Source organism: Crinia signifera, chromosome 6 (assembly GCF_055691185.1).
Source record: "Crinia signifera chromosome 6, ASM5569118v1, whole genome shotgun sequence".
NCBI classification, from domain to species: domain Eukaryota; kingdom Metazoa; phylum Chordata; class Amphibia; order Anura; family Myobatrachidae; genus Crinia; species Crinia signifera.
The window spans coordinates 228,971,794-228,991,122 of record NC_139222.1 but is presented as its reverse complement, the minus strand read 5'-3'; the positions used below and the strand labels follow the sequence as shown (position 1 = coordinate 228,991,122).

Here is a 19,329-nt window from a genome sequence, read left to right as displayed (position 1 = left end):
TTGCCCCAGTCTATATAAATCAAGTAAAGTGTGACAGGGAGAGAGCGAGATTATCATGAAGCCGGCCCCGCTGCCTTTCACAGTGTCACAGACAGGTGCAGGCTGCGGCAGCCCGGCAGTGACAGCGCACCTCATCTCAGCAAGGGAGCAGAGCGGGGAGAATGCCTCCCTGCTACACATACCTTGCTGAGCAGCTAGCGCCGCCAACGACTCCCCAGGCAAAATTCTGCCTTCTGCACCCCCCACACATCACCAATTACCCACTTTACTAATTAATCAGGTGAAAGTGCAGAGAGAGGTAGCCTCTTATAAGTTTCTTTGCCGCCATTCATATCACCTTGTCCCCTTTATTCTGGACACATATTAATTACACAGGTTCTGTGGCTGGGTGACTTCAAGACTCCATTTCACCTGCTTTTCATCCGCCACAGAATTAAAGGAATGAGGTGGTAACCCTAATGTATAAACACCTATACACTGCCTCTCTCGTACGTACACAGGGGCGTAACTAGAATTTTCATGGCCCCATAGCAAAATCTTGATAGGGGCCCCACACCACCGCCACCACCACTGTAACTACAATATTTCTATTTGCGGGCAGAACAAAGAGTGAGTGGAATGAGAGACAAAGAGGGTGCCAGGGAAAGACTGAAATAGAGAGAGAAGAAAAAAAAAAGAAGAGTGAGGGAGAGGGCTGGTCAGGGAGAGAGAAGGCTTTATGGAAAAAGAATCAGAAATAGAGAGAGGACCAAGAGAGAGGGTGTCACAGAGTGAAAAGGAGAAGAGCAAGAGAGAGTGTGACTGTCAATGAGAGAAATGGGTAGAGAGGTGTCAGGGAAAGAGAGAGTGGATGCAGGTCTCACCAGCACTGCGGGTCCCACGTTTACTGATGCCTGCAGCCCCTGGGTCTCCTGCTCCTACTGCCATAGTGACTGGTCTCCTCTTCAGCCCTGGCAGTCGGTGGCTCTCCTGCTGTTCCCACAATGGCAGTGGCGGGTCTCCACTTGGGCGCCGGCAGCCACTGTGCCTCCTGCTGCTCCCAGCATAGGGAAAGAGGTGGGGATGAGAGAGAGAAAGAGACTAGAGGCAAAAAAAGAGAAAGAGAGGTAAGAATGAGGAGTAAGGGCGGGATGTATTAATATACATCGCCGCCCTTCGCGTAACAGCCGCCGCAATGCTGCCGCATATGTACTAACATATGCGGCTAGCATCGGGTTGCGGTGACGTAGACCCCCGCGATACCTGTGATGTGGTTTGCGGGGGTCTCCGACACCTCCCGGCGGCTGCCAGCGTCCCCCTGCGTCTCCTCCTCCCTCCTGAAGCCGGATGTCCTGCTGGCTGTGACACCTGGGGGAGGAGGAGATCAAAGGAGGACGGGAGAGGGGGGGGGGGGCGCGCGGACGGCAGACGGCAAAAGAAGCCCATAGGCTTCTATAGGGTATCGCCATGGCGATACCCTACAATGCGTTGACGGGGCGGCGGGGTTTTAATACATAGGGAAATATGGTAAAACTGGTGTTTTACCGCATTTTCCCGTTAGTACATCCCGCCCTAAGTGAGAGTTGATAGAAAGAGAGTGGGCATGGGAAAGAATAGAGGGGAGGCAAGGGGAGAGAGCTATAGAGTAGTTAGGAGACAGCAGGGAAGAGAGGGTGACAGAGACGGGTGAGGTATAGAGAGCACGGGGGAGAGACAAAGAAGAGAGAAAAACAGGGGACAGGAAGAGAGTGACAAAGAGTAAAGATGGGGTGGGGAGAAAAAAGAGGGGGAGAGAGGGGAGTGATAAAGAGAGGTTGAGGGGTTAGGTGATGGGAGGAGAGAAGAAGTGAGAGGGGGTGATGTGATGAGGGGCAAGGTGAATGGGGCAAGATAAGAGAGGGTGCGAGTGAGGGGGGATGAGAGAGGGGGTGAGGTGACGGGACAGCACTAGTATAAAAAAAAATAAACTAAAAAAAAATAGCTTTGGACCCCCTAAAGCCCCATAGAAGTTGCATCTCCACACTTGCACACTATATATAAATATATAAACCATGCACCATCTATATATCCACCCTCCACCCCAGCACATTGTAATCACTGCTACTACCCCTGGGAGTGACTCCAGGCAGTCACTACTCCAGGTGATGCACCACTAACCAGAAATAACATCTTTTGCTATGTCTCTCTGCTTCCAATGATGTCACTACCCGATTCATGGCACCGCAGGTGGGGAGGCATTGGTCCTGCTGCTGCCACTAACTGCTTAGCGCCAGTCCCCACTGCTTGTCCAGCACCACTGCCTCTGGCTTGGAAGTGCTGGTCCCCACTGCTGCGCCTGATGAGGGGCGGGCGCTGAGCGGTGACTGAAGTGGTTACCCTCCTCCGTCCTCCCCCGGATACCGTGAAACCTGTGCAGGGAAAAAAGGCATCTAATCACACTTAACACGCTGTGGCCACCAATACACTTAATTTAATGTTGGGCTGAAGAAGCGGCTGGCGCCATAGGTCCTGGACACTGCGCCCATGCATTGCTGGCTCCCCCGCAACTGCTGTGGCTGCGGAGCCTTAGTTACGCCACTGTATACCACTAAGCTGATAGCCACTGAAGCTGAATCATCACCTGTGATAATACCAGTTGGTATGAAATTCTTTGTAATTGTGACTAATAACAAATAATGCCCCTATTCTAGACTAGCCTTCTGTATATTATAGTCTCTGGTAAAAGTCCCTTTTACTGAAAATGTAAGACACTAAGGCCAGCATTCTATGCTCCCGTTTCACCGTTTTTTCGGCTGTTTTCACTCCTTGCGGTGAATTATTTTCCCTGCAAATCTGATTCACCCTATTCAATGTTCACTGTTTGCCGAAAGCGAACAGTGAATGCCGGCCAGTTCTCCGTTTCATGCTCGCTGCAATTCGCTGGTGTATTTCAATGGGGTTTTCACTGGGATTTGCCGAGAGTGTATTCAATGCTAGGATGGCGAATTGCTTTCTCCTTGATTTTTGCCATGATTCGCCGTTTTGCATTCAACATCTTTTTAAGGTGAACTGGAAAGTGATCTTTTAAAATAAAGTTTTTTTTTTTTTTGGGTGTCAAAAAATCAGATTTTTCTGTGAAGGGGCATGCTATTTTTATTCATGTGCTTGAAGCACATTCATATATATTTAATTTTAATTTTATTTTTTTTGCATTTTTTTTCTTTTTACACTTTCACCAGCAGGGGGCCGAGAGTCGGGAGCCACTCATTAGATATTCATTTATTCACTTCACTCTGGTCCCGGCTTGTTAAGTGCGGGACCAGAGGAGCGGCTCCCTACCCCTGTCCCGTGCCAGCATTCCCGGGGGAGGGGGGGCAGCCTCTGCTGCCTGTGCCCCGGGTGCCCTCCCCCACAAACTCTGGGGCAGGTAGGGAGGCTTACATCTCCTTGCTTGCCGCAGGGGTTAAAATTCGCCAGCAGGGGCAGTGAGCCCCTGCTGCATAGAATATGGTGACAGTGAGGGCTGGCAGTGAATGCTGCAGCCCTCCTGAACCCTGAGAATGTGCAGCAAATCCTAAACAGGATTCGCTGCACATGGAGAATAAAAACATTGAATACACCCCTCAAAATTACATACAAAGGGTATTACACACTAAGGGTGGATGTATTCTAATTAAAACTAGGGATGTGCACCGGCCACTTTTCGGGTTTTGGGTTTTGGGTTCTGAGTACCTTGAGGTTTTGGGTTCTAATGGGTTTTGGCAAAACACCTAAGTGTTTTGTGTTTGGATTTTTTGGGTTTTGGGTTCTGATTTTTTGTTAAAAAAGCATAAAAACTGCTAAAATCGCAGAATTTTGGTTTTTATTTTTTGCTCCTACGCTATATTAACCTCAATAACATTCATTTCCACTCATTTCCAGTCTATTCTGAACAGCTCACACCTTTTTTAGGGCAAAAGGTTGCACCGAGGTAGCTGGATAACTATGATAAGCCACACAAGTGTACGGCACAAACACTAGACTGATATGGCACACTTAGCATCCCCTCTAGGCTGATACTGCACACCTAGCATCACCACTGGACTGATATGGTACGCTTAGCATCACCCCTGGACTGATACGGCACACTTGGCAGCACCCCATGAATTATACGGCAGACTTGCTTACCCCAGGAATTATACGGCACAGATGGTGGCACCCCTGACCTGATACAGCACACATGGAATTATACGGCACAGATGGCGGCACCCCTGGACTGATACGGCACACATGGCGGCAGGCATGGAATTATACGGCAGACAAATTCCTGCAGTAAAAATAAAAATTTGTATTCTTTTAATTATAAAAAAGAGCAGCACACCTTACTTAGCAACACCCCATGAATTATACAGCACTCTTGGCTTACCCCTGGACTACAGCGCATTTAACAGCCCTTGCAGTAAACAAAAAAAAAACACCTTATTTTTGTTTTCATTAAAAAAAGGGCAGCTTCCCTGGTCTGATATGGGACACATGGGGCACTGCGGGCACCCCAGGACTGATACAGGACACATGGGGGCACCCATGGAATTATATGGCACACATGCGGGCACCCCTGGACTGATACAGGACACAAGGGGGCACCCATAGAATTATACGGCACACATGTGGGCACCACTGGACAAATACAGCACACATGTGGGCACCCCTGGATGGATACAGTACATATGCGGGCATCCCTGGACTGATACAGCACACATGTGGGCACCCCTGGACAAATACAGCACACATGTGGGCACCCCTGGATGGATACAGTACACATGCGGGCACCCCTGGACTGATACAGCACAAATGTGGGCACCCCTGGACAAATACAGCACACATGTGGGCACCCCTGGATGGATACAGTACAAATGTGGGCACCCTGAACTGATGCAGCACAAATGTGGGCACCCCTGGACAAATACAGCACACATGTGGGCACCCCTGGACGGATACAGTACAAATGTGGGCACCCTGAACTGATGCAGCACACATGCGGGTACCCTGGACTGATGCAGCACACAGCAGCCACCCTGGACTTATACTGTGCACTGGCAGCAGTCATTTAAAAAAATATATATTTTTTTGCTTAATTAAAATAATGTAGCCCCCTCTGTAGCACTAGCAGCAGCCCCCTATGCATAAATCATCCCCCCCCCCAACATTTCATCCCCCCAGCATGTTTCCCCAGCAGCTCAGCTCAGCAGACACCACGGACACATCCGTGCTGTCTGAAATCACCAGCCTGTTTGAAAATGGCGCCGACCCACGGGAACTATATATCCCCAGGTCTCGCGAGAATCCGACAGCGGGAAGATGACGTCCGGCCTCGTTTTGAACTCAGAGTCCTGACAGAAGATGTAACATACACACATGGTATAATATTACACATTGGTTGTTCATATATTTTATTTTGGCACGGTGACAAGCGACATTGCGGAGTCCACCTTATCAGCGTATCTCACGCTACACCGATACCTTTACTGCGGTATCCTTATCAGTACTACTTACTTATACACACTCTCAATGTACCAGGTATGGTTCCTGTTAACACTTCCGCTTATTGCAAATAAATTACACAAGACTTGGTATAAATTCGGACTAAGGGTACAAAGTCCTTCACCTAATGTATTTAGTCCCTAATGGACAAAAAGGCGTAATAGGGTATAACAAGATCACACAGTATACAAATCTCTATACAATTCTTAACAATAACTAACGAAAAGGGGAAAAACAAATGTAAGCACTATCAGCTATAATGCAACTACAACAATACAAAGGTACAGTTACCGTCTCTCACTTGCAGGCTCCACCCGGACCAGGGATCTGTATTCAAAGTTCTGAGCACAGTCAAGTAGACTGTCCCTAGTCTGTGCGCAGCAATATAAAGGGTCCAAACAATGGGGTACAATAAAGTTCTTCATTGGTCAAGAGGTCAGGTTTCCCCTCTCCTTATTGGTACAGTAAAGATGCACAGCTGGTTCTTTGTTCAAGGCTTCGTCATCATGTCCAGGGGTCCCTGCTATGCATCTGGTTTCAACTGGATTTCTTCAGTTAGCCCTTCCACGTGACAATGTATATATTATTTTATGTAATGTCCCTTACTTATAAATGGTATATGCTGCGCATTTCAAACAAACACCAGAGAACTGTGAGTGAGAGACTGGTCACACAGATACTAAATATGTACAGGGGAAATCATGTATTATCCTTAATACTATGTGTTGCGATATTAAACCATATAACTATATTTTATTATTTGTGATTGTGGGGTATGATGTGTATAAATATGCGGACGAAAATGGCGGCCATAGTATGCTAGTGTGGTGAGGATACAATACGATTTCGACAGATTGGTTACTCATATCTTGAAAATCTCCATGAACTTTGACTTTCCTACTATTCTGGTTCCAGCTGCACCTTACCATTTGCGATCCCTACAATCCATGTTTTATATGTATGCTTTGAGATATTGGTGACATCTTAGGGAATAACATCAGTAAGGCGGCATTGTGCCATTAGAGCTCATCTTCTATAGTTATATTAGTTTATCACAAAGCCCCAATTCTAAATGATAAAAAAAAAAGGTTAGCGGGGAAGACTACTATTGTTCTGAGAGTGCGGTAATCTTCTGCAACAGCTATCAGCCAGATATGAACAGTATGTAAATATTTATAAAGTGAATTCTTAAGTCTGGAAGTTCTCTTACATAAAACCATACTTGCCAACGTTTACAAAACATCATCCTCAAGAGCCTGGTGAAAACCAACCATATCGGGATCCGGTTAGCAAATCGGTGGTCGGTATGCCTGTAGTTGTAATACTGGCGCGGAATATCAACACTGGTCTAGAGACCAGCAAGGCATTGTAAGAGATGTTGGTATCCCAGTGCTGGACTTTTGTTGGCATCCCCAGTGTAAGTATGCCAGGGAGGGTTAGGGTTAGCCTGTTGGGGGGCTTAGGTTTAGGCACAGAGGGAGGGTTAGGGTAAGGCTGTATGGGGGGATAGGAAGGCAATGGTTAGGCTGGAGGGAGGATTAGGGATAGGCACTAAGAAGGCAGAGATAGACGCTAAGGGGGTATGATTAGACTTAAGCTGCAGGAGGGCTGGCATCCCAATCGTCGGGCACCCAATACCAAACCTCACCAATCAACTCATTGTGAACCTACTGTTTAAAACTTTGATTCATTGCATTGTAGTGAGCGGGACCTAGATAACCCTACTCAAGTTGATTTGCTTAAACACAGCTCTGGACCACAGCCACCCACTTCCCACAGGAAGTGCAATGGCTGGCTCATTCCCTTGGTAGTCACATTTGTAGTGGGATATTGTACTATGAACTTTCTAACAAATAAACTACTAGACACGATAATCTTATATAACTAAGGGCCTAAATTAGTCTTGCAATGGAGGTTGCACAGAGGATTTATTCACAAAGTGATTGACACTGAGGTAACAGGGGAGTGACAACTCAAACACAGATAAGCTGTGACTTCTGGAGCATGACACGGTTTGCTATCACATATGCAGTTACAATAGCTCTGGCGCATTGCTATCAGCAATCATAGGGTTACTCAGATTGTCGATGTTTGCCCAATATGCATCTGATAGTTGTGTCTTTGCAATCGATGGATCAGAAATGCTGATTAAAGGCATCTCCTAACAGCTCTCAGCTGCCGTAAAATTAGCATATTCCCAGAAACTGGGCGCAAATTCTTGGATGCGCCCATCTCGGAATCAGGACTTATATGAAGATCCTAGATCATAACTTATACAGATGTTAAACACATAAGTTATTTAATTTATAGGCAGTAACTCCTATTATTATAAAGAGTACTTAGATAGAAGTATGAACATCTGCTTGTTGCTGACAAACCATAATTTATAAGACCAAAATGAAGCTTTATATTAGCCAGTGCATACTAAGAATTCTGTCTACATTATGGTGAATCTGGTTACTTAACAGACTGCTAGGTTGGCAGCCAAGGCTAATTTTTAATCATGACAGGGTGTGTCAGTGTGACTGAGAGGGCAATGTATCTATTTACAATAGTTCTCGTTATAATGACCCACCCTTTTTTCAAATTCTATTTCTTCTGGGAGCATTGAACAAAATGTACTAATTACATAATAAGAGTGTGGAAATTCTGAGGACAGAACTACAAGTTTATAAATGTGATTAAAGGAAGAATGGCAGATTGGGAAACGTTATTCTGATGTTTAGAAAGACGCATCCTTTTCAAAAAGAGGATGTGTGCAAATGTATTTCATATAATGCCTTGACAAGTCACAAGCCATAACATGTACCCAGAGTGTGCAAAAGGGAAGTTTTATTATTTTTATTATCCTGGTTACTGCACTTCCAGTGCACTTGTAAGGGCCTATACGGATGGCAGTACGGATGGTGTAATGGTTGGCATTACTGCCTCACAGCGCTGAGGTCATGGGTTCAATTCCTACCATGGCTCTAACTGTGCGGAGTTTGTATATTCTCCCCGTACTTGCGTGGGTTTCCTCTGGGAAAGATGCAGAAGATAGCTGATGTTTGAGCAGATACCCTCTGTACAATGGGTGTGTTAGTGTCATAGGAAGGGAGACTGAGGAGCATTGTAAGGTTGTATGCATTCGCTTATAGGGTTATATAGATGTCAGACATACAGGCATATTTCTTGTGCTAAATTCTTCAAATTTGCATCCTCATATTATTCTGCTTACTTCTCAATCTTCTGTCTGTCATGCTTGTCTTGCATGTATTAGGCAGATTTCCTGTGTATCCTGAGAAGCTTTCCACCATTGCCCATTGGCCATGCCCTACAGGGTTAAAATCTATTCAGTGATTCTTGGGATTCTACAAGTCTTACAAATAATTCTTCAGACATTTTCCATCGGTAATTGCTCCCTTTACAGCTCATTCCAGGAAGTCACAGAATACTAATACTTGTCACAGGATACTAAGAATTGGCCTCCTGAACACAACGTGTTGTCTTGACTAAAACAACTTTTGACATCAGCACCAATTCTAAGACAACCACATGTAGATCAGCTTTCCTTCTTAGTAGTGGATGCCTATATGGTTAGAGTTGGGACTATCTTCTCTCAAGAAGATGGATCCGGGAAGTGAACTCTTGTGGTTTATTGACTCTCAACTATGCTGTTGGTGATAAGGAATTATCAGCAATTATAATTGTTTTACAGGAGTGGCAACACATGTTAGATCAAAATTCCATGTAATGGTTTTTCTGACCATAGTAATCTGCTGTACCTTCGAGTAACGCACTGTTTGCACTTTCACCAGGCAAGGCCAGGCTGTGATCATTGTTCTTTAACCATTTTAATTTTGTTATTGTATAGCATCCTGGAAACAAAAATATCAAAGTTGAAGAAGACATTTCTTGTAATAATTTAAACCCATACTGAACTCTGCTTCCTTTCTTGATAGAATAAACTAAAAATACCTCCTAGAATGTCATTTGTTTCCCCTTAATGCTTCATCCAAATTGTTTAACTACGCACAGGCATCACATTTTTCTTGGCATGCAAGGGCGAAGAAAACTTTTGACCTGATTCTCAGGAACTTTTGATGGTCTTCAGCAGGAGCGGAATGGGATGAAAACCAGCCTGGAAAATTTCTGAAAGCAACTCTCATGGAGGAGGAGCCTGTTAAGGGGGAGTGGTCTATTGAAGGAGCAGGACCCATCCTCATAGGTCCTAGTTCTATAATGGACAGACTTGCAGCTGTCCTTGAGTCTTTTCCTGCAGTTGTGTGCTAATCCTGCTACACTGTCCTTTCCTGGTGTCATGGGCGGACCGGGAATTTAAAGTGGCCCTAGGAAAATTTTCAAACAGTGGCCTCTTTACATGTACACACAGCCCGATTAACCGATAGACTGATTAAGCTGCAGCCTAGTGGGATTGACGGTGTCACGAAGGCAGGCACGCCAGGAAGATGATATCCTGTGAGAGCCGCAGCTGTCTGTGAGTGATGCTGCTGCCAGCACTGCCAGGGCGGTAAGTGGCAATATAAGTGGAGCTGGGGCCCGAGCCTGTCACAGATTTTTGCTGAATTTTCACTAAAACAATTGGTGGTGGAGAAGGGGAGTGGGGGGTAGCCACTTAATCAGGCCTTGCCCACTTTGTCAGCATGCCATCTTCTACCCCCTAACACAACCACAACAGCATGCCACACTCTAGCCCCTAATACACCCACACCACTTGTCTGTCACTCTCTACCCGCGGCCAAAGGCGGCCCCACAGGCATGCTGATCCACCGGGAATTTTCTCTGTAACTTCTATTGCCTTCTTTGTTAAATATTTTGTTGACAGCTTGCTTTACTTGTGCTTAGCATAATATCCAACCTTAAGTCACTATAGGGCCCTGGCATCCTCTACTAACTCCTAATTGTCTATGGATACATATTTTCATGGACTATATTTCTGAACAACTCTCCTGTCTAAGGTTTTATACCCTTGTATTGGTGGACAAGTTTTCTATAGTTGCTGACTGTGTACCCTTAAAAGTATTGCCCTCACCTCCGAAGTAAGCCAACACACCTTTATTAAAGAAATCTTCAGGGTGCAACAATTTCTTGAAAACATCCTATCAGATCAGAGGTTCAGCTCACTTACAAGTTTTACAGAGGTAGGGTCCTTGGGTGCACACCGGTAATGAGAGGTGCGACCCTGCGGAGACCTTTCAGTAGTACTGTATACAAAGACAAGGCTGCAGGTGCACAATTCAAACTCCCAATTTATTAATAATAAACAGTGAAATAAAATTTTGCACCCCAAAGCGAAGCAGCTGAGTGACCCCAGGGCAATACAAAAGTAAAAAAATATATAGTGAAAAAAGTGTAGATAGGTTAGTGAGAGAGGCTGCTGAAAATAGCAGGTGTAAATTAGTGAGAGGTAATGAGGTGAGAGATAAAGTAGTGAGAGGTAAAGTAGTGAGAAGTGAAAGTGGGAAATGAGTTACAAAACACATGATAAGGATGGAAGTATATAAGTATCTGAAAATAAGTATTAATCTGTGTTGCTGCTGAGGCCAAACAGCTACAGCAGTCCAGGGGACCCACAACCCAGAAATCCACCCCCCATCTTATAATCCAATATATATTTGTGCAGGTCTCACCTTGCCCTGCATGCAGTCTAAGAAATGCCAGGAACCTAATTAAAACTAATATATAGGACAGATGGGCGTGGGCGCTACCACCAGGCAGAAGGAGTCTCTAGCCTTCTATTGTGTATGTAAATACACAGCATTAGATATACAGGGGTTGGGTCCCAGGGTACACACCGGTAATGAGAGGTGTGACCCTAACATTTTGTGGGGTACACATCTAGAGTGCAGAGGCACCCCAAAGTGAAGCAGCTGAGTGACCCCAGGGCAACACAAAAGTGAAAAAATATATTGTGAAAAAAGGGTAGATAGAAACATAGAAACATAGAATTTGACGGCAGATGAGAACCACTTGGCCCATCTAGTCTGCCCCTTTTTTAAACATGTTACCTCAAACCATATTTGATCCTTATTTTTTTGTAAGGATATTAATATGCCTATCCCAAGAATGTTTAAATTGTACTACTATATTTGCCTCTACCACCTCTGATGGGAGGCTATTCCACTTATCTACTACAGGTTGAGTATCCCTTATCCGAAATGCTCGGGACCACAAACATTCCGGATAAGGGAATATTCCGGTTTTTGGAATATATTTTTTTTAGGCATACTTACCTGCCCCTGGTGGGTCCCCGATGGTCCCTCGGCGTCCATGGAGTCCTCCGGCGTCCACGGCAGGCCACCAGCACCGTCTCCGGCGTCTCCAGCTGTCCCAGGAGTGCTTTGCGCAAGTTCCCAGGTGCGCCGGTGACGTCACCCGCGCGCGCGCGTTCACTCGCGCAAAGCACTCCTGGGACCGCTGGAGACGCCGGAGAGGATGATGAAGGCCTGCTATGAACGCCGGAGGACTTGGTAAGTATTAAAAGAGGGTTAGGGGGGGGAATAATTTGAATTATTCCAAAAAAACACGGTTTTTGGAATAATTCGGATACGGGATGCCCGGATACAGGATACCCGACCTGTACTCTTTCTGTGAAGTAATTCTTCCTCAAATTTCCCCTGAATCTTCCTCCCTCTAGTTTCAGTGCATGTCCTCGTGTTCTGCTGCTCCTCTTCCTGTGAAGATTGTCTCCCACCTGTACCTTGTTAAAACCCTTGATATATTTGAAAGTTCCTATCATGTCCCCCCTTTCCCTTCTCTGCTCCAAAGTATACATATTAAGATCTGGTACCTGGTACGTTTTGTGATGTAGGCCATGCACCATTTTAGTTGCCCTTCTTTGTACAGTCTCTAATGTATTTATATCATTCTGGAGATATGGCCTCCAGAACTGAACACAATATTCTAGATGAGGTCGTAACAATGACCTATACAGTGGCATTATAACTTCTTTCTTTCTACTGCTGATACCTCTCTTTATGCAACCAAGCATCTGACTTGCCTTCTTCATTGCTTTGTTACATTGTCTACCTGCCTTTAAGTCCCCTGAAATAGTGACACCTAGATCCCTCTCTTCCTCCGTAGTTTCCATTATAGTGCCATTTATACTATATTTAGTCTTTGGATTTTTGAGACCCAAGTGCATGATTTAGCATTTTTTGGCATTAAACTGTAGTTGCCATGCTCTTGACCATTCCTCTAATCTACCTAGATCATCAATCATTTGTTTTACCCCTCCTGGTGTGTCTACCCTGTTGCATACCATTGTGTCATCTGCAAAAAGGCACATTTAACCCTCAATTCCATTTGTAATATCACCAATAAAGATATTAAAAAGCACTGGCCCAAATACAGATCCCTGGGGTACCCCACTTGTAACCTTTCCCTCCTTTGACTGTACTCCGTTAACTACAACTCTCTGTTTTCTGTCCTGCAACCACACTCTTATCCATTCAATGATCTTAATATCCAATCCCAAGCTTTCAAGTTTATTTAACAGTCTGCGATATGGGACAGTGTCAAAAGCCATACTAAAGTCTAGAATAGCTACATCTACAGCCCCACCTTGATCTATTACTTTATTCACCCAGTCAAAAAAGTCAATAAGATTTGTTTGACATGATCTTCCCCCAGTAAACCCATACTGTTTTGGATCCTGTAAATTGCTGGTTTTTAGATATTCTACAACTCTTTGTTTTTAGAGTGTTTCCATCAATTTCCCTACTACTGATGTAAGGCTCACTGGTCGATAGTTGCTTGCCTCCTCCTTTCTTCCACTTTTGTGCAGTGGGACTACATTCACTATTTCCCAGTCCTCTGGGATTACTCCAGTAGCTAGTGACTGGTTGAATAATTCTGTTATTGGTTTTACCAGCTTCCCATTAAGCTATTTTAGTATCCTTGGATGTATCCCATCTGGCCCCATTGATTTATCCACTTTCAGTTTTGAGAGTTCTGTGTGGACCTTCTCCTCTGTAAATGTACTTGTTTCTCCCTCAGTTTTCTGACTATTTTTGCAACTTAACTGTGGCCCCTTCCTCTCTCTTTCAGCAGTTAATACTGAGCAGAAATAATTATTAATATGATCTGCTAGTCCCCCTCAAGAAGACTCCCACTAGATAGGTTAGTGAGAGAGGCTGCTTACTAGTTTTAGAGGCAACTTACAAGTTTTTTAGGGCTCTCTGCAAATGTTTCAACATTAAGATAAACTAATCTAATGGTCAAATGGATTGTGTAAATTATGTTCTGGACAAATTTATCAGGATTTATGTCTCAGCCAATCAAGATGACTGGGTTTCACAGTTGCCTTGGGCTGAACTTTCCCATAATAACCTCTTCTGCGGGGCTTTAGGCTTTTCTCATGTTTACACCCAGAATGGTTTCTACCTCATTTGCCAGAAGTACCTTCAATTCAGTAATTTTTCTCTTCCTGCATTTTGTGTCACCATCAAACATTTTCTTGATGTTTGGAACAAGCTATAGAGGAATCTTCTCGTTATAATTTCTTCTCTGACAGGTAAGGAAGGAAGGTTCTGTTGCTAAAGCTGTTAAGTTTGCTTATGCTTAAACTTTCTCTTTGATTAATTGGTCTGTTCCAAATTCTACACATTATTACTCCAGTGGCATGCAGGGTAAAAAATTCACATACACTCAAGCTCCCTAGTGTGTTTGCCTGCTCTCTATAATCTGCAATTCTTAGCCGATTTTCCAAGAGTCCTGCTTCTTCCATCTCAGTTGACCACCAGGAGGAAAATCATGGACTCTAGAATCCATTCAATATTTGGAGAACTGTAAGGATTTTGTCCAGAGTAAAGATGCTGGGTGAAGTCCTTGGATATAAATGCCTTTTGACTGATACAAAGTTCCACATAAGCTTTTTGTAGGGTGCTAAGTGCCCAACCCTAGAAGAGGCCGCAGTGTCACAGTAAACTAGAGACTGGCTCCAAATGGCTCCATTGTGGCGGGGGGCCAGTCAACACCCACCACGGTGAAGCTTTCTCCATGTTGGCGGTGGTCCTTCTCCAGCTGTTGTTGTACAGTAGGTATCTCTCCTCATCAGCTATTATAGGTGGCTGCGGCTCTAAGAGTGTGCACTTTACTGTTTCAAAATAAAAAGTGATAGGCATGCCAAAAGTGATGTATGTTTGGTGCCAAATTTGCATCTCCTCAAAACATAAGAAAGCATCTGCATTATTCAGTGCCAGAGTATTAGGCTCACTATTCGATCAGCAGCATCTGTTCTATTTGAACTCCCCTGATGATATGCATCTGATGATTCTTCTTGCCTGTCTCCTGATGTTGGGTACATAGTAGGTGATGTGTGTACCCGGTGATATCAGCTTCAGTGGAACAATAGTGGGAGGGGAGAGCAGGGGGCCAAGCTGCAGCATAGTCCTCATTAATGAGGTCCTCCCTCATCTGCACTGTACAAGCTAGACAAGAAAATAAAAGATTTTGCTCCGAAGGGCTCTTCTGAGCGATATATTTAACTTTCTCACCTAGTGTGTTTGGGACTTTAGTACTGCTTCTAGTGACTTTCTCCTTCATTGAATAGCAAGAAGATAGCACTGTGTGTACACCCTTTATGCTTTGACAACCCTGCAGACACCTCTATTCACACCTTTAGGCAATACAGTAGGTACATGAGTCCCAATCAGCATTGGAACTTTGTGTTTGCACTACAGTACATTGTAAAGGTGTAATGTAAGTGATTGCACTTGCAGTACTAGACGTTACAGTGCATCCAGCAGAGATTGCTCAGCACACAGCGCTACACCAGCGATGTGTGCTGAGCGATCTATCACAGCCAGTGTTCTCAATTGAGAGACCAATGGCAATGACTAGATTTATGCTACATGCACTTTCAATCTAGTCAGGCGATAGCGATGCTCGGGACCCCACATCGCAGTCGCTGCGGGCTATACAAACAGAGTGATCCATGCTTCATTTCTAGACAGATCGCTTAGAAAATTGGCTATAATCGCCCCGTGTGTATGGCCCAAAAAAAAACAACAACAGAGATTATAATGCTACAGTCGGGACAGTTAAATTATATGTAAAATGATGTGGTGTAGACATACTTATACAGATGACATTGTAGACGTAATGGGTGAGATTTAATAGGATGAGAGATTCAGAAAGTGAGAGACTTGGTAAGTAATCTCCAGTTTTTTTAAAGCGGCAATCATTTGCACTTCAAAATCAAACTGGTTTTGCAGTGTAAATGATTGCGCTTTAAAAAAACTGGAGATTTCTTACCAAATCTCTCACTTTCTGAATCTCTCATCCTATTAAATCTCACCCCATGTCTTCTCACATATGTGCCAGATCTCGGCGACGATGGATTACTGGTCTACTAACTGTTGTGACTGCTTGCTGGTGGCCTATGAATTTCCCCAATTGGTAAAGTTAAGCCCCGTACACACGGGGGAGATATATTGCTCAGTTTCTCCTTTTCATCAGCGACCAGAGATGGTCGCTGATGAAAAAGAAACTGCCGGGGGGAGCCTGGCAGTGGAAATCAGCTGGTCGCAGGAGCATGATCACTACAGGGTTAAAAACGGGAGCGCTCACCCGGCGATATATCGCCGGTGCACACTCCCATCGGAGGCAATATGGTCACTTAGCAACCATATTTCCCGCGATATTACACAATATCGCCCCCGTGTGTACGCACCTTCATTCATTCGTAGTTAACAAGTGTTTTAGAAGATATAATTACATATAGGAGTGATTCAGGTTCACTTGCAAAGCACATTTGGTTTGCTAATGGACAAGACTATATGCAATGTATGTGGGGCAGATGTAACAAGTGCAGAGAGAGATAGATTTGGGTGGGGTTTGTACTTCAAACTGATATAGATATTGCAGTGTAAAAATAGAGCAACCAGTATTTACCCTGCACAGAAACAAAATAACTTGACCAAATCTAACTCTGCATATTTTACATCTACCCCACCTGCAGTGCACATGGTTTTGTCCATTAGCAAACCAAGGGGGTGATTCTGGTTGGTTCGCTATGCAGCGGTAATTTGCTGCTTAGCTCGCTTTCTAACACCGCCTGCCCGTTGTGCAAACGCCCATCCCCGCTGCCTTGAAAATATACCTTCCTCTTTGTGAATGGATGTTTTGCATAAACAGCCATTCGCAGGGTAGCCTGCGGGGCCAAAATCATTCAATGGACGCAGACCATCAAATGATTTTACCCTGCTCGCACATCTAAGTCAGTCTGGGCTGATTCAGACGTCTGGGTCACATGGGGGACACCCAGCATTTTTGTGGGTACGCCCAGGAAATGCAGGGCATTTGTGTTCGAATGCCCCCTGCCGGCCTCCATCCCGCCCCCTTCCTTTGCGTGCACCACGGTGACTATGAAATTCGCCAAAGGCTCCCGCACAGCAGTCCTGCACATGCGCATATGCAGTAAGAAAACCTCGGTCCACCATGCGAACATGCCGGGGACCGAGTCAATTAGAATGAGGGCCCAAATATGCTTTGAAAGTGAACCTGAATCCTCTATAGTCCCATAATGGCTAGGAGCACTCCAGAATGTCCTCAGTTTGAACTCTTTGAGATATACACAACCCTCCTAGAGGGCCATGATCAGGGCCGGATTATAATGGGGGCACAAGGGGTCAGTGCCCCTGGGCCCCCCTCTAGCTAGGGGCCCCCTGGGGTTGGCATGTATTTTTAAATTATTATTTTTTTTAGCTAAAGGTTTTGTGCATGGGAGTGGGGTGGTGCTGCAGTTTCACCTATCTGCCAATGTGACAATGATTAATGGTGCTGAGCATCGGGAGCCAAGTGTTCAGTGCATTACTGGGAGTTGACTAAGTCCCATGACACTTTGCACCAGAGGGCAGAGGCTGAGATGTTTGTGCTGAGCTCTGATTGGTGGAGCTCATTACATGCTTCTCAGGCCCATGGATAACAGCAGCAGCCTAGTCATGGGAGGGTTTTTAATCAGAGGCAGCACTGGGACTGTGAGGTCTCCTACAGAGTAAGGTGCAGAGGGACAAACACAGGCTTTTCATGTGGTATGTATGTATGTATGTATGTATGTATGTATGTATGTGTGTATATATATATATATATATATATATATATATATATAAATATATCCCCTGAAGATACCCATTGACCAAGTTTATACTGCCTTTACTCTGTGTCTTGACAGTGTAATATTCCCCCATACAGTTTGCGGCCAGTAATGACAAGTGCAAGGGGGCCCCCCTGTCTAAAGTGCCCCGGGCCCCCCAAAGGCTTAATCTGGCACTGGCCATGATGACAAGATTTATATAGTCAGTCCCAGGGCCGCTGGAACATTACACCTGAACTCACCTTCACTCCCAGATTATTAATGAAGTCCAGGCAGGGCTGTCAAGAGCTGAATAAGGTACTACAAAGAAACACACTTGTCCCTGTCAGCAGAAATAAAACAGGTGACATTTCTTTCCCTTGGCAGCTGAACAAGGACATCCAAAAAGCTTGGACCTGGGTTATCAGAGGGGTGCCAGTATGGAGGATAGTAGAACCGGCAGAGGTGGCGGACAGGCAGGTGGTGGGCAGACAGGTGGGAAGATGCGATTGACCAAATTCCCCTCACTCACACATCCCACAGGGAGAAATAGCAGTGACGGGTTCTGCAGCTGCTCTTTCCCTGCAGTCTACAATGGGGAATGAGGGGGTGGCAGCAGGACCCAAACTCCCCTGTCAGCTGAAGCCCTCCAACAGGCCCGAGCCTGCATAAATAGTACCTCCTCCTATCTGTGCTACTGCAAATGGTAGGCAAATATGGCTTTAGAATTCTGTGCCACAATATCAGCAAATCAGCTCTTTGAGTGAATGGGTTAATACTGTCTTTTCCGCATTAATAAAATAAAGAGCTACTGTAGTTGTAGAACGGTGTACAATTGTCAGCAAAGAATGCAATTTAACCTCCAAAATAAACAGGACAGTATGCCAGTGAATCATGTAGATAATCTTAATGCACAGTCAAACTGTCTGAATCTGTAGACTGCCTGTGCTTGTGCAATGTCATCCGGATAAAAATAGGCCTTTACCTAGACAGTGACACATAGTATATTACAGTGCAATCAGAACTTGGGGAATAAAACCTATTTTGTAAACTATTTATTAATGGTTTTGTACAGGAAGAACTTTTTATTACTTTGTGTCTTTGACTGTTTGACTCACCTTGCTCAAGCAATTCATTGAGATATATATCTATAAAACGATGTGCAGGCATGCATCCTTTTTTTTTTTAGAAACATTAAAATGATCAAACAAACGCCATTATATCTGCATTATATCTGCAACGTTTCGGGACTTTATTCCCGTCCTCAGGCTTTAGACAAACAACAGAGAATACAGCTTACCTTAAATTACCCTCACCGTTGGCTCCACACGCCCAGCTCCCGCCCTCTGCCTCCGCCCACAGGTTTCCAGGAACGCCCACACTTCTCCCATCGTCTGTGTTCGGTGACATCAGGTAGAGCAGCAAACTGTGTTACAAAATACAGACATTCTAAGGGCCAGATGCCCTAAGCTTCAAAAGTGATACAATGGAGAGTGATAAACAGCCAGCCAATCAGCTCCTACCTGCCATGTCACAGACTGTGTTTGAAAAATGTCAGGCAGAAGCTGATTGGTTGGTTGTTTATCACTCTCCATTTATCACTTTTGAAGCTTAGTGCATCTGGCCCGTAAGTGACATAAAAACAAAATAAAAAACAGCATATGTTACATTTATTCACAACATGCATCAAATTTCAATCTTTACATGTACCAAAAAGAATATGTGGCGCTTACACTAAGACATAATGAAAGCCATCTTTGAATCACAAATTTTTT

The 19,329-nt window shown here is 44.7% G+C and overlaps 1 protein-coding gene across 4 annotated transcripts in view; it reads right to left on the bottom strand.

Moving 5' to 3' along the window:
• Positions 1–19,329, bottom strand: part of LOC146009057 (uncharacterized) — a 77,322-nt gene that overhangs the window by 8,749 nt on the left and 49,244 nt on the right. Inside the window, exons 3-6 of one of the 4 annotated variants that reach the window (XR_014444606.1) lie at positions 18,855–18,980; positions 4,126–4,264; positions 2,137–2,387; positions 1,049–1,080 (exon numbers count right to left, since the gene is read on the bottom strand). Coding sequence is in view for 1 of the 4 variants with exons in the window: in XM_083149064.1 (XP_083005190.1) it covers positions 4,246–4,264; positions 18,855–18,980 (145 nt within the window). In the remaining 3 variants the exon portion in view is untranslated. Of the gene's footprint in view, positions 1–1,048; positions 1,081–2,136; positions 2,388–3,773; positions 4,265–18,854; positions 18,981–19,329 lie in introns of those variants that run through there. The other 3 variants (XR_014444605.1, XM_083149064.1, XR_014444604.1) reach the window with 3 other exon arrangements.